At 39.9% G+C, this 26,252-nt stretch overlaps 1 protein-coding gene across 2 annotated transcripts in view; it reads left to right on the plus strand.

Annotated features, from left to right (window-relative positions):
- LOC126325742 (putative ATP-dependent RNA helicase TDRD12) overlaps nt 1–26,252 on the plus strand; it is a 445,014-nt gene that overhangs the window by 171,398 nt on the left and 247,364 nt on the right. For both annotated transcript variants that reach the window (XM_049995275.1, XM_049995276.1), the window contains exons 7-8: nt 4,751–4,934; nt 21,342–21,512. In XM_049995275.1, coding sequence (XP_049851232.1) covers nt 4,751–4,934; nt 21,342–21,512 — 355 coding nt within the window. The remainder of the gene's footprint in view (nt 1–4,750; nt 4,935–21,341; nt 21,513–26,252) is intronic.

Below are 26,252 nucleotides of genomic sequence, written 5' to 3' on the forward strand. Positions count from 1 at the left end.
GATTTAAATAAGCATAAATTATTATTGATAGGTATATTTTCATGTTTAATGTAAAGGGAGAACAGTGAAATAAGACAAAAATAGGAACATGTGGTATTTCATAAGTAAGCCATTAGAAACGAATGCCAAAATTGGCAAAAAATAACTTCAAAATCATATTTTCCCTTTTCTTCCTATTACCTAATCGGGATAGCTTCACACTCTGTAAGCTAAGAAATGGCCGCCAGTAGGGAGAGGCTTAAAGAGGAGCTGCGTAGTGGCCACCCACTGTCTGATCAAATCTTTCCCCAACAACATATGACCTTCAAGAATAAATAACCACCAGCCTAATGCAAGTCTTTCTGTATTATTCCCCTTCGTGTCAGTTTTGCTGCTTATTTTATCATATTGTTTCTCATTTGGCCTTGTGAGGCTGAGTAGACCCTGTTCCAGGCCTTCCCATCACAAAAAATATGTTGTGGTTACTGGGAATCAAACCTCTGATCTCTGCATTAGCAGTCAGTGACACTACCTACTAGATCATGGAGTTGTTTTATTTACCTTCATGAGTGGTTAATGGCAGTCAAATGGCTGTGACACAGAAAAAGGTGGTTGATATGGAAGGTATTGACCAGGTTACTATTAGGATTGGGAAGATACAAGGAGGACATTAGTTAGTGAGGCTTCTGTGCTGGTAAAGTAAATAGTGAGTTTCATGGAAAGTCACATGATTTACTTCCTGTTGCTCCTGTTGTATCATAGGGCAACCAAAAGACCTTTCATCTGGTTCTGTTGGTAGCCAAACATTTCTCTTCTCTCCAGTTTTTACTGGATTTCAGAGCTGCCTCTTCCATCTTTCTTTTCATGGTCTTTTTCTGGTGGCCATGCTACATGTTCTTGTGGGTTTCAATCCAGTTCCACCTCTTTGCAGTTATTTGTATATTGTGTGGCCAGTTCAGTTCCATTCCCTGTTCTTTATCTGCTCCTGGCTTGGCCATTGGTTTGCCATTTCCCACAATTCATCATTTGAGATTACATCTGGCCACCTCAAATTTATAATTTGCTGAAGTTGCTGGTTAATGAAGACTTCTGGCTGGTTTACAATCATGTTTGTTACTTTCCATGTTTCATGAGTGCACAGGAGTACCGACTGTACAGTTTAATTGAACAATCAATGCCTGGATTGTCTTTAGATGTTCTTATTATGCCAGACTGGGTTTATCTGGACAAAGACGCTATTTGACTTCTGTATCTCACTCTTTACATCTTCCTCTGCCCCTCCGTCTTTTGAAACGGGGCGTCCTAGACTTGCGAAGGAGTCTACTTGTTCCAGTTTCTCTCCCTACACTGTTAGCTTTGCCTGTTTTTCAGATAAGACTCTCATTTCCTTAGTTTTCTGAACAGTTGCTTTTAGTCCTGCAATTTGTGCTTCCTCTTGCAGTCGTGCTTTTCTTCCATGTCACAGTATCTTCTTGAGAGCAGATATCATCAGCAGAATCACGGTCTTGAAGTCCATCTTGCACTCCCCATTGAATATCTTTCCTACCAGCAACAACTGATTTCCATACGCTGTCCAGCACTAACAAGAACAAGGTAGGTGACAGAACACACCAGTGCCTCACCTCAGCATTTGTTTGGATACAATCAGTAAGTTTCCTGTTGTGCAGCACCATACATTCATATCCCTCATACATGCTTTAATAACATTTATAGTCTGTAATGGCATTAGGGACAGTTAAATGAAAACCTACTACCTGCTGCAACAGGACCATGGAATGGTTTCATTTAAAAATAATTCAATGTTCAAATGTGCGTGAATTCCTAAGGGACCAAACTGCTAAGGTCATTGGTCCCTAGACTTACACACTACTTGAACTGACTTATGCTAAGAACAAAACACACACACACACACACACACACGCACAAAGGGAGGACTCAAACGCATTCCATGAAATGGTGTCTCAAACTGCATGGCCACTCCGTGCTACAAAAGTAATCACCATATGTGTTAAGACATTTATCTCACTGGGAGAGGAGATGATCAATTCCTCTGCCATACAACAGGGTCATCCGCTGACAGATCCACAACCACACTTACTTTTGCACCTCCTCATCTACTGAAACTTAAGTGTATCCATGTCTTTCCTCAGGTCGCCAAAGATGTGAAAATCACACGATGAAAGATCCTGGCTGTACAGAGGATGTTGCAGTGTTCCCCAACCAAACCACTGATGCCTTTGTCTGATTGGCAACATGGGGTTGGGCATTGTTGTGCAACAGGGTGAATCTGCCCAACAGTATTCTTACAGCCTCAGAACAAAAGGCAATGCCAATAGTGGAAACATCACACATCTCTCCTGCCAAAGAAATCCAGAGCTGTTCACATGAATTCTGTTTAGGTAACGATGACCACTTCCTTCGACTGCAGGGGCCCTCTGCTCATAGATTTCCTCACGTATGGAACTGGAATCAATGTGCAGTGCTATAAAGACACGTTGCAGAAACTACGACACGCCATAAAGCCAAAACACTTACAAATTCTGTCAGACACTATCATCCTGTTATGTGATATTGGGGAACACTACATCCTCTGTACAGCCCGTATCTTCCACCATGTGATTTTCACATCTTTGGTCACTTGACGAAACACATTCATGGATGCCAGTTTCAGTTGGATGAGGAAGTGCAAGAATAGATGCGATTGTGGATCCATCAACAACCGATCACATTCTATAAAACATGAACTGATCATCTTGTCTCCCAGTGGTATAAATGTCTTATGCCTGTGATAATTACTTTGGAATGGAACCATTCCATTGTCACAATGTGGCAGGTGTTCGGTTTTCATTTGACTGTCCCTTATGATCCATATTCTTCCAAGATACCAAGATATACTATGTAACTCTCCTATTAAGTGTGTCAGATGTCTTCTCAAAATCAATAAATGTAAGGTAGTGTTTGTTAGATCAACACAACATCGGTGTTCTCTAAACCCCACTTGCTCTTTTCTTAGCTGTGCCTCCACAGTGTCCTTAATGTGGTTTAGCATTAATCTAGAGTGTGCTTTGCTTGGTAGAGATAGGAGAATGATGCATCACTAATTGTTACAGTTGTTAGTATCCCCTTTCCTTGGCAGCTTAATTATCCGTACCTCTCCAATCCTTTGGTAGTTTCTCTTCTATCCATATCTTTGCAAACAATGGATGCATTAGATTTGTGGTGGTGTCAGTGTCTGCTTTAAGCACCTCAGTTGCAATATTATCCATTTCTGAAACCTTTCCATTCTTTATCTGGTTGAAGACTGTTTGAATTTCAGCCTCATTTGGTATGTATAGGTTGATCCTCTCACTGGCAACTGTCGCATTCCATCAGCTCACTCCCTCTTTGAGTTGATCTCTGTTCAGGACATCTGAAAAATGTTCTCTCCACCTTCTAAGTTGATCCTCTTCTACCATCAACGATCTATCCTGCTTACTTTTCACAGGTCTATTTTTACTGAATCCTTTTTTTTTTTTTTTTTTTTGATGACACTCTGGTGATAATGTATAGTTCTTTAACATAACCCCTCTCTGTGCTCTTTCTGCTTTCAGAGCTTGTTCATCCATCTACTTTCTCTTATCATTTTTCACACTCCTCTTTACTAGAGAGTCAGTCGCTGCATACTCAGCTTATATTCGAGTTTTATGTTATCTTGTTTTACTCATATTTAATTTTCTCTTAATCTGTTTTCTGCAACTGATCAAATTCCATGTACTCTCAGACATCCAATCTTTCTTCAAATGGCTTTGAAAGCCAATTACCTGTTCACTCACATTGCAATTGATTGCCTTTATCTGTGTCCATGTATCATTATTATTTTCATTATTTTCCTGTGCCATTTGGAATACCTCATAGTGGTTACTTAACTCAGTACAGAATTCTTCTTGTTTTGCATACTTGTTGTTAAAACTTTCTATTTGTAGTCTTAATTTTCAGTCTAAAATTTTCAACAATAAGGTGTCACGTTAGCTTCATGTTTATTCCTCACACCCATGAATGACCTAAATTTTTTACTCAGTGCTATATGATTAATTTGATTTTCTGCTCTGTGATCAGGGCTGCCCTTGTAGCCTTATGGCAATGCATGTGTGGTAATACTGTATTTTGAATCACCAAATCGTCAGAGGCACAGGAATTTGAAAACATAGTCCGATTTTCATCACATCTCCAATACCATGGACTCCCATTACATGCTCTAGGCCTTCATTGTTGTTTACAACTTTTCCACTTAGATATCCAATAATAATCAAGATCTCTCTCTTGATATTTCTTCTGATGGTTTCATGTAAAAACACTAACTTTTTTTTCTCTTTTCAACATCTTTTATTTCAAGAAGTACTTACTTCAGTGTTATCTGCACAAAACATTTTGTGCAGAGGACATTGGTTTCCTTGTAAATTGTAAAGCTCTGATCAGATGTGATGTCACGAGTAAAATTAAATCTTATGTTTGTATTTTTGTTTGTAAATATATTTCCACATTGAGAGTGAAGTAAATAAGACTAATTTACTTACCACAGACCTCTTTTTGAATGTGGATATAATGGTGAAAATACAGTATTGGTCTCTTGAGCTATATACATGCTGGATCAGATAAAAGAATGATGTTACAGTTGCTCTGTGGGTACAATGTAGTAAGTTATTGTTTTTCTTTTTAATGAGGTCGTAATTTATGATAGGTTTTTAGTGTGCTCTCAAGTAATACGTCTATAATGGTATTCCATGTCTTGCAGATTTGAGCCTGAGGAAGTGATATTGTCTGAAACGTACAGCAGTGGGCACGCTTTTAAAGTGGACGACTCTGCTTCGGTTTCAGAAAGATTGGTGATGAGTACAGTTCTTGTACATGGTCAAAATAAAACATTTAAACCCATAGGAACAATAACAGAAGCAAATTTTCCCAAGGAGGTCCATGAGGTATCCACTCTATGTTATAGAACATATAGATTAATGATATTCATACTAGTGATAGTCTACAGACTACATGCCAGTCTTTTATAATAAGTGTAACAACAAATGCAATACATTGTAAATCTTTGTGTTATAAGACCCTGTACCCAATGTGGAAAAGGTATGAGACTCCTGAAGAGGAGAGTATGTGGTGAGTCATCCAAGACAAGTGTAGAATTACAATGGATCCAAGCTGCAGCATGTTAACAGTCTGTGTAGTTTCCTGTGGCTCAACATTTGCACACTAGAGGATGTAATTCTACACTTGACTTGGACTGCACTGCAACTACTTCACACTTTTATTAGATCTAAAAGGCTAATTTCAGTCTTTTGTTCACAAAGCATGCAATTTGACATTTTTGAATATTGTAAAACATAAATCTTCTTCAATCCAAAGAATACTTATAATATAATGAATGATACACTCCCTGTTTCTCAAAACATTGGGTTCATAACATTCTAAATCCACCTGGGTTTTGCTTCTCTACAGCATAGTTTTTTATTCCATCTGTACCTTTAATGTAATAAGAGTATGAACTAGATATCAATTGAAATTTTTGTTTTACACACCTTTTTGTAAATGGAAAGTGGCATGATCTCTGCTCATCGGTGCTTTCATTTCCAGTTATTGTTCTCAACATCTAGAACATTGTCATACTGTTTTGGTAGTCAGAAAAACAGTGTCAGAGCAAGAGATGCACAACACCTTATAATGAAGTTTTTTTCCTAACTAAGGGCATAAAATTGCCCGAAATTTTGGAAAGACCTGTGGCACAGTTCAGAGACCACACCCTGAGAAAGACGTAAGTGTACACATGGCACAAACAGTTGAGAATGCAGATCACTGACATTGTCATGTGACCAGCATGACTGAGGAAAAAATTCGCATCATTAGCTGGCTTATTGAAGATGGTCACCAAATAACAGTTGTTGAATTCGCTACTGAGGTTGGCATAAGTTGCATTAGTGCTCAGGTGATCATTACTGACAATCTTTGATTTCAGTAAGTGTTCCCAAGGTGGGTGACACATCTTCTCACCACACTGCACAAATTTCATTGTCTGGAGATTTGTAAACGGTTTACTGAGACACTACATGTTCTGAGGCATCAAGGGATCACAAATTTAGCATTGGAGGGCAGTGTGGAGGGTAAAAATCGTAGAGGGAGACCAAGAGATGAATACAGTAAGCAGATTCAGAAGTATGTATGTTGCAGTAAGTACTGGGAGATGAAGAAGCTTGCACAGGATAGAGTAGCATGGAGAGCTGCATCAAACCAGTCTCAGGACTGAAGACCCCAACAACAACAAAAAACCACACTGAAGTGGAACATTTTTTTGCACTGGATTCTGACATGCAGGGAAATGTGGGTGCACCATTACACATTAGAATAAAAAAAAAAAAAAGCAACATGGAATGGCACAAAAAGGACGAATTTGCACCAATCAAAGCCAAACACTATCTCTCCACGAGGAAGGCTCTGTCACAAGACTAGTTGGTAGCTTTTCGAACCAAATGTTATAAGTGCTCATAAGCTCAGGCAGGTACAAACATGAAACATTAGTTCCATTGTACTGTCATAAGAACATTTGTTTATAACAAATCACAGAAACTTATACTACTTACTAAATAGTCATGACGAGCTGTTATCTGAACGTGAATTGAAACGAGGGCAGATACAAATGCTGTAGAAGTAAACTGGATCATCTAAGCTGAAACGATGACTAACTGAATTTCTGGGTCAGTAAAATCAACAGTTGTGGAGTGTCGTACTGCACCAGAGAGAGAATAATCACAGTGCTCCTGGTAGTCAGTGTGTGAACGCATTTGACAGCTGTGATGAACAACTCAGCTGAAAACTTGTTGACAATGTGTGCTGATGTATGCCACTAAACCAGCCTGCTCGGGGAAAGTGGTGCATTGTCTTCGAATCAAGATGTGTTTGGTGCTCTCATTGAGGTTTTGCTTCCAGTGGAGGTTGACCTCAGGCAAAGGCTGCAGCTGATTATGTTGTGCATGTGGCACAAAGGCTGGCTTAACACTGTCAGTGGAGACGGTGTTGGGTTTTGCAGCTAATCAAAATCCTTATGGTTCTTCCAGCTCTGTCAATGACATGAAGATGGCCTGTGTATGGAAGTTTTGGTACTGATTTCATGCCATCTGTCTGTAGCATAATGTATGCATGACTGTAGCTCATTGTGTACATAGGTGTGTGAAGTTCCTTGCCTTGATGCTTGATAAGGCCAGATTTGGGTCACCCATTCCCTCAGGGGAGAAATGAAATCAGCTTGATTGATGTCATCCATTGTGATTGCACTTGGATCAACAACTTTGCGAGGGAATTGCAACATTTCACCATGAACAAGCTTAGTCCACGAAGAGTCCAGGTCAGGTTTGTAAATGCTTCTCAGACTGAGGAAGACCAATGGTATTGCTTTTGTCCAATTTGAATCATGTCTCATGAGTACACCTTTTAATGATTGGTGCCAGCATTCTGTCATGCCACTACTTGCTAGGTAATAGCTTGTGGTCTTGGAGAATATGGCACCACAGAATTTGCTCAGCTGTACAAACAGTTCAGATTCAAATTGCCGGCCACTGTCTGGAGTGATAAGTAATGCATGACATCCACTGTGAAACAAAGGTGGAGGCTTATTGTTTCTGCTGAAATATTGTTGACTGGTATTACTTCAGGCCAGCAAATAAAATGGTTGATTGCTGTTAACAGGTGTTGTTGATCATTCGACAGAGGCAGTGGTCCTACAATGTCAGTATGGATATGTGCGAATCTTGCAGTTGTGTTTGTGAAATTTAGACGCCTTACTACATTGACATTGAATACATGCACGAGTCCACACTCAGCAATCCTTCTGCATGCCAGGCTATATGAAATGGTTAGCAGTCAGTTGATTTGTAGATCTAAAGCCAGGTTGGCATGAGACACGAAGGCTTTCAAAAGCGTGACTGCAGAATGAGGAAAGTAGGAACAGAGATTTCCCATTTGAGACTTTGGAATAAAGCTGTACATTTCTGATGGGAACGGCAATCAGTTTCAGCTGAAGGTTGGAAGAAGCATCTTCCGGAATGTCTTGAAGCTTCTGGTCTGACGCTTGTTCTTTAGCAAGTGGAGCAAAATCGATTGAATTAGCTATGCTATGTACATGGAATAGGCAGTAAGATAATATGTTATCAACTCCGGATATGTGACATGCATCAGTGCTGAATTGAGCAATAAATTCTAACTCATTGTACTGCTGTGGCAATCACTTATTTGTCATTCTATTGGAAGCTATAGACGAATGGTTTGTGGTCAGTGAAAATTGTAAATTCTCTTGCCCCCAACTTGAGTGAAAGTAATTAATAGCTTTGTTCACAGCAAGTAGTTCATGGTCATATGCGGTCCATTTTTGTTGTGATGGAGAGCTTGTGTGAATAAAATGCCAGATGCTACAATGCCCCACCCATGTGCTGCAATACGGCACCAATTGTGGTTTGTGCAAGGAGTGCCACATTCACTATACTTTGTTTACCTGTTTCAGAAGTGAAATCTGTCCCTGGATTGGTGTTTTCCCCTTGATGTCAGGGCCAGAGAATGCAGTAAAAGTTCAGTATTTCTAGAAAGCGCTGCACTTCTATCGCTGTTTCTGGCCATGAAATCCTGAATATTGCCACATCTTTTCATGCAAGATCAGCTTGTCTAAAAGTAATCTCAAGTTGGTGGAAAAACACACTTGGCCATATTTAATACAACCCCATTTTGGTTCAGGTGTTTAAAGATTTTGGCCAAGTTCTTTTGGTGTTGCTCTGCTGTTGCTGAAAAGACAAGGACGTCGTCAAAGTATGCGAAATCTATAAATCTATGCTGAATTGTGCAGCACTGTGTCAACCAAAAGTCATTAAGACTCAAGAGACCAAATGGTGTAATTATAATTGTATTTGATATAATTCTCATCAGCTACAAAAAAAATTGTGTTTAGGCCTCGGCAGAGTCTAGCACACTTAATACAGTTGCGCCACATAAACCATAATTATAGTCTTTCGACATTGGTGCAGGATGATGATGTGGCACCATTCTAGCATTAAGGGTGCACTAATCTCCACATGGACCCCCACTTTTGGGCACTAAATGTAGAGGCGATGATCATGGACTGATAAAAGGATGAATGATGCCTTCCTTCAGCATAATATTGTATTCTGCCTTGGCAATAGCATAACAGCCAGGGGCAAGGTGTCTTGGCGTACATGAAATTGGTGGGCCCATAGTAGTCTTCATATAGTGCACCGTGCTGGGATGTACCTCTTTTGAAGCACCTGGGGATCGTGTAATGCATGGGAGCTGCTACAACAGCATGGTGTATCTCCTGGCTGCCAGCTGGATAAACTTAGGACTGTGCATAGCTGTGCTGCTTCAAAACATGGCAGCAGCTGGGCCGGAGATGCTGAGACATGCATTGGCGATGTTTAGCGTCAGATGGTAAATCGCTTGCTTGTCAGCTCTGATGATGGTCGAGCTGTTGGCTACAGAGAGGTAGATCAAAGTCGGCTGCTGATACTTATGTAGCAGTGCCTGAGGGTAAATACATAAATCAGATCCTGTATCCACCAAAAATTTCCGTCCTGTCTTCTGATCTGTTATGGAGAGGAGGGACAATGACTGGCAATCAGGTGCATCTACATCCAATTTCCATATTATACCAACAAATGTCGTGTGGTGACTCTACTGTGCCGCATGCTGACAAGGGGTTCACAAAGGAATGACTTTTTGATTTTCTATGGCATCCATAGCGTTCTGACAAGAGAGTAGCTCCCTGATTTGTTTTCTTAGGGCATCAACTTTGTTTGCAAAACAGTCATAATCTGCGTGTGTCACTGTAGATGTCGATGTGCTATTATATGCTGTCACTGCTGTACTAGATGGGGATGGCACAATCATGTCCCAAATCCTATCTGCCAGGTCTGCTATGGCATCTAGTGGCAACTCTGTCTGGAACACTACAACAGCCTTACTCGAGTGGGCAGTCAGCTGCTCCACAATGTATGCAGCAGAGTGCCTGGTACCATGCCTGCATTGACCTTGCCGCGTGGATGTCGGAAATACTGAGACGACTGTTGCCTCACACACTCTTCCTGCGAGGTGGACACCCTGCATATCAATTCTGGCTTGAGCTTCTTGTATCACTCTTTCACAGAATATGCCATTATTGTCCTGTATTTCTGCAGCATAACAGGCCTAGCTTGCTGACCACTAGAGCAAATTTGGAGAGTCTATGGTTACTCCAGCACAGAGAAAACTCGTCTCACCTTGAGAAAACTATACTGCGGCATTGTGTTGTCAAAATGGGGTATTTGTACATTGCAAGTCTTAATACGGCACATATGTCTACGACCTCAGAAAATTTTGACTCTGGAGAAGTCGCTCGTAATTCCTCTGGTATCGTAGGTTTATTCACAGTGGCTGATCATGTTGAGGTCACCACTGTCAACAAGACTACTTGATAGTATTCTGAACCAAATGTTCATAAACTCAGCCAAGTACATGCACAGGATAGCACTTCTGGAGTATGGTGACCAAAACATTTATCTAAATGAACTACAGATACTTGTACTGACTTGCTAAATAGTAATGTCAAGCTGTTAACTGAAGTTCTGTGTCGGAACATCAACAGCCATGGAGCATCACACTGCACCAGAGAGAGAATAATCAAAGCTTCTTGTGGCCAGCAAATGAACTCATTTGACAGCTACAATGAACAAATCAGCTGACAGCTTTTGATGATGTGTGTGAGTGTAGGCTGCTACAAGACTGTTTTAATTTTAATGGAATTCTTCTCATTGATTTTCTTCATGAACATCATACAGTAAACGCTGATCACTATTTGCCAATGTGCATATTGTCAGATAAGACACACATTTCCAATTCAGGATGTAATTGTGTTTCATGACATTGCTTGACCCCACACACCTGCCCAAACACAAAGTTCTACTACATAAGAAATCTGTGAGCCACTTACATATCTGGGAACCTAATATGAATGCTCAGACTTTTGTTAACAGTCTGTAGTGGGGCACCGTATCAAACACATTTTGGAAATCTAGGAGTACGGTATATGATATGATATGAGAGAAGGGCAAGCTGAGTTTCACACAAGCGAAGCTTTTTAAATTCATTCCCCCTCTCCTCCCCCTTCACACACACACACACACACACACACACACACACACACACACACACACACACACACACACACACAATAGACCACTGTTTCTGGCCACTGAGGCTACTGTAGAAGGAGCCCTTTTGGTGAAAAGCTCAAATGTATAGCAGTCATTTGTGCCTGTCTGTGACTCAACATCTCCACTATATGGTGAGAAGCAATCAATCCTTTTCATAACACTATTGTTTTTCCAATCAGGATTTTCCATTTGTACTTCTCATGAATCCCTATCTGCCCTCCTTGGATCTCTCTCTCTCTCTCTCTCTCTCTCTCTCTCTCTCTCTCTCTCTCTCTCTTTCTCTCTCTCTCTCAGATCATTAGTTTAACTTTGATTATGGTACATTACAGGAAACAGAAGAAACTGATATCATTAACATTTGTAGAGCTTTAAATGGCATATGATCGTCTCCATAGATCAACAGTATTATAATTTCTAAGGAATGTATCGAAAACCAACTTCAGAGGAGAAATTGCTGAACCATTTATCAAAAAACAAGACTGATGACTGCCTGTTATAATTACTGTTCACCTGTACACTGGAATGTGCAATGAGAGAATGGTATCAGGATAATCCATAGAACATAAGAATTGGAAGTGTTAAAATGATATGAGGTTAAAGTGATTCATTTACAGTATATTAGATGTACTTCTCATCCGAATAGATACGTAGTGAAAAGATCCTCCAGGATGTAGAACATACCAGAAAAGTAAAAATACACAAGAGATATTTACAAAGAAAACAAATAAGCTGATGTTCTTTCGACAGATACCAAGTGAAATGGTCTTCATGGGTGTGGAACAAAACAAAATATCTTAAACATATTTTCATTTAAATGATAATAAATAACTTGTCACAAAACATGTAAATGTCTTAGGCCACGCATCATCAAATAGAAAAATCATTTTACAACTGTTATCTACAGTTGTTGCATTACTGCACTGAATTAGTTTTGAAATCAGATTGTAGTGATAATTCTGAATCAGATGAAGCAGACACTATTAGACTGGGATTTGCCGATGATCTTGCTCTCCCAGCCAACAATCTTCAAGAAACCAGACAAGAAGTTAAATCACTTCAAGAAGTAGCACATAAAATCTGTTTTAATTTTTTTCCTGTTTTAAAGAAAAAAGAAAAGGAAAACCAGAGATTATGTTGCTGGCTCCAGCAGTTGAAAAACAAAATTACAATAGTAAAATGAGGACTCAAAATCAATCAATAAATTTAAATATTTAGGTAAAATCATAACATAAATCCCAAAAGAGAAGCTGATACGTCAAAACTGAACAAAGCAAATTACAGACTGTACCAGAAACACATACAACAAAAGAAAGAATATTGATACATGCAAAATTAATACATTATAAAACAGTCACACAACCTGAAATAACATATGCATCTGCACCATCTCCAAAGCAACTAATACAACAGAAATTGACAAAATACTCCAGATTGTAAGAAGAGTAAGTAAGACACCCATAAATAAATAAAATCGAATAATAGGAATTGGAGAATAGCTTTAGGTGGAACGGTATATAAGAAAACAGAGCCAGTAATAACCACAATCAGGAAGAAACACATGTCATTCTTTGGAGATCTAATCAGAACACCAGAAAACAGAATTAATAGTGTCAGGAAAGTTCTAGCAGAATGTAAATGATTGTGAAATAAAGGAGACCACTTGTTGAATAGCATCAGTGTTCATTCATTGATAGGCACATACAAAAGACAAAAACTTGCTAGAGTTCAGAAAAAGTCCTGGGCTGAGGTAATATATATATATATATATATATATATATATATATATATATATATATATATATATATATATATATATGTGTGTGTGTGTGTGTGCGCGCGCGTGCGCGTGCGCTCTGCCTCATTATAGGCTTTTTTCTGAAACTAGCAAGTTTTCATTATCTTTTGTGTGTGGCTTTCAATGACTTGACATCTCTGCTATTTGAAGAGTGGCTTCCTGAATTAATTACAGAAAACAGAATTAGTAAGTGAATAATAGAAAATTTGAAAAATAGTAATACAAATATTAAAAGACACACAGAAATTGAGAATAATGTAACAGAACTACATTAGATGACCTAAAAAATAAAAGAGAGAAAACCAAAAAAATGCAAGACACATAAACAAGACAACAAAGATCAATAAAAGGACTGCTGGAACGGTAGACAAAAAATAAATGTGAAAGAGTGAGGAGATATTGGGCAGATGGAGAGGAATAAACCCTTAACATGAAAGTAATATATCATTATCCTTTGTATAAGCATTGTATTATTGAATAATAATGTCACTTTGTAACGACACTGACTTCCAAATGCAAAAGCTTGGTTGTCAATAAAATAGAGCATTTAACACTTAAAGCAGGTTTTAAGAATACCAACAAACAGGCAGAGCAGAACTGATCTCCAGATGGAAAGTGAAGTTGTTTATACAAACATTGATGTTCCAGGATGCTAATATTTATATAGCACTCAGATATACTAACATTACTACCATAAGATATTTCAAGAACCTTCCAGAAATGATAAATACTAAATAATAAATAACTGCTTGTGGTCCAGTTTGAGCCAGTAACAGGCAGCATGCCACCTGTTGGAACTAATCAGTGCTCCACACTGATGGCACCAGAGCTCACAGCATTGTTTGAAAAACAGCGATATGCCATTTCAGAAGTCCTCTCTGGAGCTGACTACAGCAACTAGTCATATCTCACATTCTGCATGTGTCATTACATCCTCTTCACTTTGATGAAGATGAAAGGTAGCCTCTCCTGTAAAGATTCACAATTGTAGAGTGGTTTTCAATTTTCTTGAATCTCCCGTCATCGATTGGCCCCTCTGGATTCTAACACAGCTTTATTTGGAGGTCATAGACAATGTCTCTACACTTTTTGATGAAGGGTCATAATCCCCTACTTCATATGTGACTGCCAACAAGAGACAAACGATATGACACTGCCCGAAGAACTGCTTTAGTAATTTTTCCAATAGTTCCACTTACCACACAGGTGTAAATATATATAGGAACTCTCAAAGACTTTAGCTTACTGGCTGGTCCTTGGTGTTACAGAGCTTTGTCTCTTTCTGGACATCCATGGTCCCCATGGGATCCATCAGCCTTGGTTCTTCAGTTCTGGTGGTGAGGTGTTTCATGTACTCATCCAGAATATCATCTAGTTCAAATGGGGTCAGTGTGTCCATTGTCGTTTCGGCCTTGCAACTGTGGATAAGAAAGAACTGTGTGAACCCTGTAGTGTCTTGCTTCACTACATTGTATATGAATGCCATGACAAGCAACATTGTATCCGTCTCTCTGTTTGACATCAACATAGATCAATAGCATATCTGCTAACATCTTATTAAATTGTTCTGTGAGGCCAGTCATCTGTGGATGATAGACAGTTGGCGACAGTAAGCAGAACTTTGGTGATAGTGTAGTGGGTAAGGTGGTCAGTGCAGACTATTGTCCATCCGTCCTTGTTTGTTGACTTTAGAAACCTCCACAAGAGGTAGTTTCCAATTTAGTGAAACGATTCTGCTGCAGGCAGAATTGGTACCAGATGCCCCAGCGGTAATTGTGGTACATGTTGGCATTCCTTACAGTGGCTCACATAATTTCTAACAGAACGGTAGAGGCCTGGCCATTGATACATACATCTAATTCAGTCTAGAATCTTTATAAATTCTAGATGTTGGAACTTCTTGAAAATACTCCAGGGTCACTGGCTGCAGATGAGCTGGGATGATGAGCAATCATTGCTGCCCCATCAAATCGTAGTTCCTCTTACAGAATGTTACATTTATTGATTGGAATCTTCCTTTGGTTGGTTCCTCATTTTTCAAGGCTTATATGGTTTTCATCAGTGCTGGAGCTTCCCTCTGTTCAGCAGTAGGGTCTCATTTGATACAGTGATGACTGAATTTTCATCCACACTCCGTTCCTCTAAAGGACAACTTGAAAAGCAGTCAGCATTCTTGTGTTTGCATCCAAGATGATGATGTACTCCTGTAGCCCAAGTTCCCATCTCATCAGTCGACCGGATGGATGCTTCAGGTGAGTCAGTTAGCATAGATATGGTGGTCTGTCACAGTGGTGAATGGTTTGCCAAGTGAATATGGTCAGAACTTGTTGATGGTCCAAATAACTGCAAGAAACTTCTTATTAGTTGTGAAGTATTTTTATCTCAGGCTTGGAAAGTGGCCTGGGCTCATAATCTATCACCACTTCAACACCTTCCTGAATTTCTGATGGAATTGCTCCTATTCCAAAACCACTAGCATCAGTATAAAGTTCTGTCTTGGCATTCTCATCATATAATGCTAGAACTGGAGGAGATGTTAGAGCCTCCTTAAGGACAAGGAAAGATATTTCTTGTGTCTCGCTCCATGAAAATTTTGTCTCCCTGCAGTGTTTCATGCAAGGGACATGCATTGACACAGAAGTTTTTTTATTGACCACTGGTACTACAAGCACATTTGGAGAAAACTGCTAACATTACAAATGTGCTCAGGAGTCAGTAAATCTGTAGCTACTCTTATTTTCTCTGGATTGGGTTGGACTCCACAACCATTGACTAGGCACCCCAAAGATTTTTGTTTCTTGGGTGACAAAGAGGAACATTTTCTTATTCGGTGTGAAAACTGCAGTTGGAAAACACTTCAACATGGCTGTCAGTAGGCTTAGGTGTTCTTCAAATGTCACCGCAAAACTATTATGTCATTCAGATACGAAAGACATGTCATCCATTTAAGGTGTAGAAGCAGGTTGTACATCATATGTTTTAATGCTAGAGAAGCATTACCCATTCCATACGACATAATTTTAAGATCGTAGAGGTCAGCCTCTTCAACCTCAATTTTGCCAGTAGCCTGGCTGCATGTCTATTATTGAGAAATACTTTGCGCGTTTCAAGCAGTGTAGTGTGTCTTCAGTGTACGGCACTGGATACACATGTTTCTTCAAGGCCTTGTTCAGTCATTGGTACTCAGTGCAGAAATGCCATGTACCATCCTCCTCCTTCACAAGGACCATCGGAGATTACCAAGGGCTCTCTAATGTTCAGTGATGCTGTCTTACTGTATCTTCTCTACTTCCTCCTGGATTGTCCATTGTTCAGCCAGCAATGTTCTGTATGAGTGCTGACTGATTGTTGGTGATCTCCATTTCTCCATTACAGGGGCTGAAAGCCTCCGAAAATTGATGGAGAACGGCTATTAGACGCTGATGTTGTCACTCAGTTAGGCCAGAACTTATCGGCAGTTCAAGTGTAACATCCTCCTCTGCCTTGTCTGTAACGATAGCAGAGTGTGATCCTTTGCCAGTGACACCAAGCTGCCCTTCCTAAATTGGTTTGGCTATCACTATGCCTGTATGTTTATGGTTGAGTTGTGGTTTTCTGTGACAATTAGTGATCCAAAATTCTCCTTGACCATACTCAATGCTTGTGACTGTTGCTGGTATGTAGATTGATTTTGTGAACTTGAGTAGCTTCTTCCAGCCATCAGAAGCTTCATAGTTTCACTGTGCAACTCAGTTCACAACCAGAACTCTTCTTGTTTATGATGTTGGAGTAACAATGTCTTCAAATCGAACAATGCCCAGAGCAATCTATGTCATGTGTGCTTGCAGGAACATCTTCATCGATCTGGAGCTATCTTCCACAGTCTATGCTTCTTGTGGTACCTGAAACAAGTTCAGTCCAAGAATAACATAAGGCTACATTCTGTTACGACAACAAATTGGAAGGACTTTGTCGTACCATTCCTAGTAATTCTTGCCGTCCATGTTTCTGTGGCCTGGATGTGTTTCCCATTTGTGACCCTCTGCACAATTGTTTTTGTATCTCAGAACATAGTCTTCTTTAGTTGGTGATGATAAACATTCAACATTACAGAAAAAGAAGCTCCTGATTCGACTAGCTCTGGGACAGGTTGGCCATTGATGATGATGTCATTGAAATTTCCTATCATCATGGTAACTATCATCCATGGAGGATTTACAGCTGACAGCCTCATCACCATAGGTGGTCACCTTGCTTAGTTTTCTTGAATTTGATAGCTAGGTGAGCAATATGCATGTTTGTACAGTTATGGGGAACAACTGTGGTGTGTTGGGGAATGACGTCATTCAGGATACAGTGATCAGTTTTGGCTCACAGGTAGACTTCAGTTGTCCGTGTATGACTGGTGTAAAAAAGACTGTTTTGATGGTTGATGTCTTGTGGCATAGTTGCCAAACATTTATCTTTTTTCTCTAGTGTAGTGCATAATTTTTCCATGGTGTTTATGATGAAAACAAACTTTTGTTTTACTTGATGAAGGAATTTGTTGTACCTGCTTTGGTCGCATGCTGGGTTGTCATTTGAGGGCAGTGGTGTAAGTTCAAGTTGGTAGAGTCCATTCTTCATGGTGCATTCAACTGGTCGTGATTGGCCCTACAGACTGCCTCATCCTCAGCACATGCTGTTACTTCCTGGCATATTGGGTCACATTCGTGACTGTCTCTTGTGCACTTGGCCCGACATTTCTGATTACCATACACTGCTGTATCTCTTCTATTACCATTTGCTGCATGAGAAAAGTACATTAATGGTAGTCTTCCACAAGGGACTATGCAGGGATTACATTCGGCAGTCAGTCATTCCTCATTTCTCAACTCTTTTCTGTTCCATTTCCTCGATTTGCCGGCACCACTGAATGAATTCCTCTATTACTTTGACTTTGTCTGGAGATCTAGGTACATGTCTTCTGCTACCCTTCTTTGAGTATATGGTATTTTCAGCTTTTGTCACATTAGAATTCGCAATGTGGCTTAGGGCCAAAACTTGATATATGTGCTACTGTGTCATATTCTCATAACATTGGGCTCTGTTCTTCAATTGTTCTTCTCCTAAATGGACTTGCTGCTGATTATCGCCGAACATTTTCTTCAATTCAGACTGGGATTTGTCCCAGATATTGGGCATCTTTTTATTATTGTGGAACCACTGCTTGCCTGTGCCGTCTGAGTAGAAGCACACATTTTCCAAACACATCAGGTGGTCTCCCCTGTCGAATTTTGCGACACAATCAAATCCTTTCAGCCATTTCGTTGGGTCCTCACCAGCATCTCTGGAGAACACTGATGGATGTCTGATGTGCAGCTGACTTACTGCTGACTTGGAATCCATTGGTCTGTTGAATATAGGGACGATAGGAACAATGTACTGCTTGCCTGCGTTGTGGTTCCCGTCCGTGTAGGCGACAGTTTTAGTGTTGCTTGTTTGGAGCCAGGGTGATGTAGATGTTTTGAAGTACCCAACAACATCATGTCGAAACCGTGATCAATTCTGAATCAAAAGGCAGGATTATCAGTGAAGCAGGATGGGGCTGCTAAGTGCTGCACATTTGTTACTGATACCAATGTACAGACAGAACATAATTGAACAGACAGAACATAACTGATCTCCTGGATGGAACTGTGAATTTATTTATACAAACATTGATTATTCCAGAATGCTAGTATCTATAGAACCATTGAATATTCCAGATATACAGACATAAGATATTTCAAGAATGATAATTATGAAAAACAAATAATTTACTGTTTGTTGAGTTTTGAACTGGTGACCCCAGCACACCAGCCAGTGGTGCCTACCACTACAAGATATTGCCTGTATCAGTGATTGCAGCAATAACAAATACCAGTATAAATCTTGGTATATGCGATTGTGTCTGAAGTGATCAGCAGTGTACTGGGGTGGATGTTGTGGGTAAGGTGGAGCATGGCACAAGTAGTGATTGTGAGGGAAGATGCTAGAGCTGCATATGGGACTGTGCAGGAACTTGGCGGGGGACAGGAAAGTGCAGGAACGGGGTGGGAGGGGGGGGGGGGGGGGGGGCAAAATGGGCCTTCTAGGTGCTGCATTGGGTGGTTGTGGGGAGGAAGGGTGGGAGCAGGAAGTGGGGAGGGGGGGGGGGAGAGAATTAGAGAAGAGGATAAGATTGTTAGTGAACTGTGGAGATAAAAGGCGTGTGTGTGCTTTGGTGGGAACAGGGAAGGGAACAGCTAGGTGGAGGACAGCGACTAGTGACATTTGAGGCTGGGGGGTGTGGTTGGGAGGAGGGGGTGGTGGTTTACAGGAATAATGAAGTTTGTGCTGTAGGCAGAGTTCTCACAAGTGCAATTCAGAAAATCAGGTGTTTGTTGATAGAATTCAGATGGTACAGGCTGTGAAGCAGTCATTGGGTAGCACATTCAGCAATTGGCTGGTCCAGCTATCTCTTAGCCATAGTCTGACAGTGGCCATTCATGTAGACAGGCAGATTGTTGGTAGTCATGCCCACTTAGAATGTGGGACAGTGATTGCAGCTAAGTTTGTACATCACTTGGCAGCTTTCACAGGTGTCCCTGTCTCTGATAGTGTAGGAGATTGCTGTGACATGATAGGAGAAGGTGATAGTGGGAGGATGTAGGGCACAGGTCTTGCATCTGGTTATGTTCCAGGGATATGAGCCATGGGGCAAGGGGTTTGGAGCAGGGCTGGAATGGAGATAGACAAGGATATTACTTAGGTTGGATGGCCAGCAAAATACAATTGCAGTGGTAATGACTAGAGTAAGTGAATCACATTCTGTGCCACAGTTTCAACTCTGTCATCCTGCACTTGAGTGAGAAATATCCCCCCCCTCCCGTCACAGTGGTATTTTGCTGCCCACTCAACCTAAGCAATATTCTTATTTCACTCTGCTCCAAAGCCCTTATCTCATGGCTTGGATCACTGCAATAGACCTACATAGTAGATCTGTGCCATATATCCTCCCACTACCATCTACTCCAGTCTTTTCAGTCATCTGCTACCAAAACAGAGGCAAGCCCATCTGTGAAAGCAGCCATGTGATCTATAAAGTAAGCTGCAATCACCATGCAGTATTTTACATGAACATGATTACTAATGATCTGTCTGTCCAAATGAAAGGCCACTGCCAAACTGTGGTCAAGTGACAGCTAGACCATCTAGTTGCTGAACATGGTCTGCCCAACATGGAATACTTCATTTAACAACTGCTTCACAGCCTGTGCCGTCTGCATCTTCTCACCAATACCAACATTTCTGAATTGCACAGGTGGGAAAATCATCCTACAACATACCCTTCATTTCCACAACCCCCCCCCCCCCCCCCTGGCCTTAACCTTCGCTAGTCCCTGACCTCTGTCTGCCTGACTTTATCTGTTTCCCTGCTCCCGCTACAGTGCACTCATGCATTCTATCCCTCCAATATAGTTACATCCTTTACTCCCCCCCCCCCCCCCCTTCCCCAGCATAACCTTCTGATGCTGCTCAAAGCATCCCCATCCTGTGCCCGCCATGTCTCTTCACACACCCACAGACAGTTCTAGCACTTTACCCCACCACTACCCTATTACCCCTTCCACTTTCCATCGCATGCTGCCTCATTATCCTCACCACCCAAACCAGCAGTTTGCTGCTCACATCGGATGCAGTCTCTGTCGGGCTTTAGTGCCCGGAGACAGTAGCCCCATGTAGTCTGTGGTTTCCATATTGTTGTTAAAGTAACTTAAAATAAAATAAAAATCTAATGTTTAAGTAATATTAAATGTGTATCTTTTCTCTTTGTCAGTGGATTGGTAAAAGGATACCATAGACAAATCGTCAAATATGTTTAAGAATGGGAGAATTGCATGCTAGCCCACAGTGGAAAAAAATATGTTTTTATTAATGATCTTTGTGTAGATTGAGCAATTTCTGTTTGGGAACAAACTGGAAAAAGAAGGGAAAGGAATTGGAGCGGATTGGAAGAAATATATATAAAAAAATGTACAGTTAAAACTGAAGAACAGACCTATCACTCTTCACTCAAGATTTCACTGTTAATTCTTAGTTTTTAACAGAGTAGCCTTTGTCCATCTTTGATATATGTTGTTTTTCTTGTATATGTACTGCAAAAAACAAGTATGTGGTTTCAAATGATGCCAATTACAGAATTCACATTTTACTCCCTGTGCATTAATGGTTTTTGTTCAGTATCCTGTCAAATCAGATATTTTGTTGTTCATTTGTGCACTTTGTTAAGTCACTGCAGTAATTTTCGTAATGTTCAAGGTTTAACTACAATTTTGTGAGTATCATGTTCTTTATTTTTACAGACACTTTATAGACTGGGCATAATTGAACCAATGCGTATCCAGACTTATATGTGGCCAGCAATTTTACGTGGTTACAGTGTTGTAATGGTGAATCCAGCTAAATCTGGAAAGACGCTTTCATATATTGTCCCACTGATATCATTTCTTTTTCGGAAGAACTTGTATGATGATGTAAGTACAAACCTTTATTATTTATTTTTCTAGATAATCTAGGTACATACTTTTAGAATAATCTTGTTGTTATTTTTTATTTCAGTATTACATTGTTAAGCTTCATAATGGTATCCTATTAGCAATGTTGTTACATGAAGAAATCTTAGTCAGTTATGAAGATTTGATCAGATGTTTTAGTGTCTCCAACATGATGAAGTCTCACCGAGGTTCCCATAACTATATTTAAAATTGTTTTATTTGAAGAAAGATTTCAGGCCTTTTAAATATATTCCTATGATGTAGAAAGCCAGTAAATCCAGGCATGTTTCTTACTTTGTCACCACTGGGTGAATCAGAAACAATTCCGTGCCTGGAAATGCTAACTGTTTATTTTGTGCCATAAAATTTAATTATATTGAATATAGAAAATCTTATAATGCAATTCCATATGTGATGATTGTGTTCATTTGTAAACTACCGGTTTTGACTTGAAAATATCATGAGTAACATCAGGAATGGAATGGGCAGAAGCACTAATAATTGGTACTAGGTTAAGTGTCTTCTGCCAGGCCTTAACAGTGGTTTTCAGTGTGTGAATGTAGATTTAGATATGAGACATTGCACAGTATTGTAATATGTTTCATTTCTTTATAGAGAGTCACCGGCCTGTTTCCTTATTCTGCCAGTATCTCTCATCTGAAATCATAAACCAAATGTTGTTTCCATCAGTTCGTTGTGCACTATATTATTAGACTCCTTTTATTAATCCTTAACTATGTATGTACAAACAGAGAAATTTTTTTTCATTGTGTGCCAGACATTAATAAATACAGGGGTAATACAAATCAGAGGAAAAATAAATATATAAACAATTCCCTTCATTTTTACAAATAGACAACATTGTTTATTCTCATAGAAATTTATGTCATTGGAAAGAAGAAACTTAGCTCTATTTTTCTACAAAATTGTCATTTCTTTCTATGCATTTTCGCAGACGGTGCTCCAGTTTCTGTATCCCCATGTTGTAGAATTCCATCACCAACCCACTGAGGAAGCATTTCTCCTCTTCTTTGACTTCGTTGTCACTCTGGAAATATTGGCCACCCAAGTGTCTCTTTAATTTGTGGAACAAGTGATAATCACTAGGTGCAAGTTCCAGACTGTAAGGTGGGTGGGGCATGACAGTCCAACCAAAGTTTATGAAAAGTTTCTGGGTTTGGTGGGAGACATGGGGTCAGGATTTATCATGAAGCAGCGTTACACCTTCTGCCAGTGATCCGCTCCAGCAATTCGGACTAGCTCGCCTGAGTTTTCGTAGTGTTACACAATAACTGTCCGAGTTGATTGTTGTCCCTGGTTCCATGAAATAAATCACCAGTATCTTCTTAAGATCCCATCACATAGTGGTCAATGACACCGCCAGCAGAAAGAGTTTGTTTGAACTTCTTTGCAACTGTTGACCCTGAGTGACACCATTGTTTGGATTTTTCTTTCATTTTGGGAGTGGAATGAAACACACACATTTCGCCTCCCGTAACAAAAGAGCCCAACAATCTTCCTTATCTTCCTGACACTTTTGAAGAAACTGGTGAAGACATGAAGGCATTTCTCCTCATGTTCTGCAGTCTGCACACACAGTACCCATCAACTGCAACACTTGTGACACCCCAATTTTTCCATCACAGCTCTTCCAACTGTACCATAAGAATTCCCAGGAATCAGAGCAACAAGTTAACAGTGATCCTTCTGTTTTGAAACACTTCGCACTGGACCATCTCAATAACTACCTCTGCAACTGAAAGTATTCCACTCTGCTCTTCATCATGGATCTCCTCCTGATCGGCACTAAACTCCCTGCGGATGTGTTGAAAAGACATACACTTATCACCGTACACTTGTGTCAACTGACAGTGAATATCCATGGGTGGGGTCCCATTCATGTCCAAAAACTGAATAGGAACAAATCTTGCACTTGATGGGATCAACAATGGTGAACTCCATGGATGGCTGCTGAGCCAATTCTGAGCCGTGCAGTGAAGTGCAGCCAGGTAGAATCAAGAGTGGGGGGACAGCTGTGCACAGCAATGTTGAGGGATTTCACCTGGTATCTTCTTGTGCAGCTGGAGCTCTTTTGGGAACCTTACATCTGGATCAACCGTCATAGATAAAAGACGACATTACTCTTTCTAGTCTCTAGAACAGCATTAATATTAGTAAATACTTTTGCCAGTCATTATTATGTAGTGGGAAGAGTGGAAGGTACTAAATCTGCTATTATATCGAAATTGATATATACAGATACAGTTACTGAAGATGGATAAAACACTAAAGCTGCATTTACATTGTGAGTGAGACTGCATAAAATAACTGTTTTGTGGGCAGCTTCGTGCAGCTCTTTGTCCTGTCATTCATTACTAGGGCATGTTAAATAAAGTACATTCAAGCAGTGGAAAATCTGATGAATATGTTGGGTGTTTCCAAAACCAAGCTCTAGTGATGCCAAATTTGTGCTCAAAACTGTGAATGTGGGACTGTAGAGTGTCACATAGGAACAGAAATTTATCAATTATTTCTCAGTTTGATCTTTCTGACTGTTTCTAGCAGTACCGGTCTAGCAGTACAATCTGCTGTCAGTGGTCATTGCTTGGGGAAGCCAATCAACAGCATGCCTGAATTAACACTAAAACAGAAGTTATTTGTTTGCTTGGAAATGGAGTAGCAAGACATTTATTTGGCAAGAACATTTTATATATTACCACTGTTAGAATTAGTGTATGTTGTGTGGTACACAGAACTGACATTTCATCCCATAATTATTTGCCGGCTATTTAAAGAGATTGTAACTTCTTTTGGAATTTCCTCTAACTTATGACAAACTTCCACCTTTTCTTCCTGTGGAATCCAAAACGTGGAGCCTTGCTTCACATTCAGTCATTGTGAACAGCTAAGTGCATGGTTGTTTGGCCAAAGACACACTCTCACTCACTGTGTTAAAGGTTAGTCGCTTTGTTGGCAGTAGTCAGTTTGTGCATCAAACGAGTTGAATGACTTGTTTTGAGATAAAGGCAGATGTGTTGTACCTGTTTTAAATTTCATCTACCACAGAAAATCCAAAGGTTATGGGATTTGGAACTTCAAATTTTTTATCACAGGTGATTTTATTAAAATAAAATTACTGTAAATTACAGGTAGTAATCAACTTTTGCTGCAAATTAGTGTTAATGATGTTTGTCTTCAGGCTGAAAGGAAGAAACATGAGCTTTTCTGCAGTGAATATCTGGGTGCTGTCTGTGCAGCGTATTCTCCTGATCTGAATGTTCAATAGTTCCTGTTCTCCATATGCCTTTACCCCACTTGTTCCCACTTGCCACATTTCTGCACATACCAGCTTTACACTGCTCCCCTTTCCTTTATATGTCACCGTATCTCACTTGTATTTTTCTTTCCTTATTTTTTACCATATCTCACCTATATCTCACCTATATCTTTTATCTTTTCCTTTTCCTTTTCATATTACACCTCAGCGGTTTTACTACTAGACCCCTGCACTCCCCCCTGCCTGAGGTGTCAGTCACCTCTCTTAAATACATCTGGATGTTATACATTATTATGATCCTTTTTAGCCTTCCTCCTGAAGTTTCTTTTGCACCCATCATATACTTTCCCTGTCCCCACACTCATTTGAGAACTTGCATTTTTATTGTAAACAATAGAGTAATAGTGATGGGTGCTCACCCAATTCAGGCTGCAGCAATGGGAGAGAACCACTTGGACAGGTGTATGTGCATATGTGTGTGAGTGTGAGCACTCTGAAAAAGAACTTTATCTTAGCGCTGTAGCAGATTATCCCCCCCCCCCCCCCTCTTACATTTGTGCTAGGTACATAGCTACTTCTTCCTCCTCATCCTCTGATTATCCGTCCTTTTTAAACCCAAGGACCGAACCACTGCGTATGTGGCCAAAGATTGAATTTAAAAGGATGAAGCAAGTGCTGGAGTGTTAGTACCTTTGCTCACTCTGTAGTTGGCTGGATGGTATTCAGCTGAAATATTAGAAGAAGAAGCTGAATTTATGGGGCTGCACACCTGAAGTTTTATGGAACATACTTCTAATTTGCTCTGACTTGTGCAAAGAGGCTCCTAATATAGTCTTCCTAGATCTTTTTTTCTCCATAACATCAAGAACTATTTTATTAACTTTGTTGACTGTCAAGATATGTTTATTCTTCTGTAAATCCCAATAATTTCTTTTAACATTTTATATAAGTTTAAATCATCATGTGAAGCATTGCAGGCTTCCAATTTCTTCACATTCTTGTTGTAATGATTCATTTTTTGCTACTCTGATCTTTGACCTTAGAAGTTTCTGAATATTATTGTCATTAGTTAGATCTTCTTGGGCTCTGTGCTTTCAACATTCATTCTCCAATGAAAAAATTTCATCAGTTATTCATTTCTTTTTTTGATCCCTTTTCTTAAATATCATAGCTTATCTGCAGCAGTGGTTATCATAATGTTATTAATCTTTTCCTGGACTTGGAACAGTTTTCTTGATCAGTCAGAGGTGTCACGGTTATCACTATTTTACTGTTTTACAAATTTTGTTTTTAGAGGGGCTATGAATAGTCTGGGCTCAAATCATAAGTCTTTGCAGGATAAGTGGATGCTCTTGTGACTGATGTTCCAAAACACTTATTGATTAAATTATGTACTTTCTGGTTGTGAACTATATTTTCTTTGTTGTCTACAAGAGATATCC

The sequence above is a fragment of the Schistocerca gregaria genome, chromosome 2 (genome assembly GCF_023897955.1).
Source record: "Schistocerca gregaria isolate iqSchGreg1 chromosome 2, iqSchGreg1.2, whole genome shotgun sequence".
In the NCBI taxonomy this organism is placed as follows: Eukaryota; Metazoa; Arthropoda; class Insecta; order Orthoptera; family Acrididae; genus Schistocerca; species Schistocerca gregaria.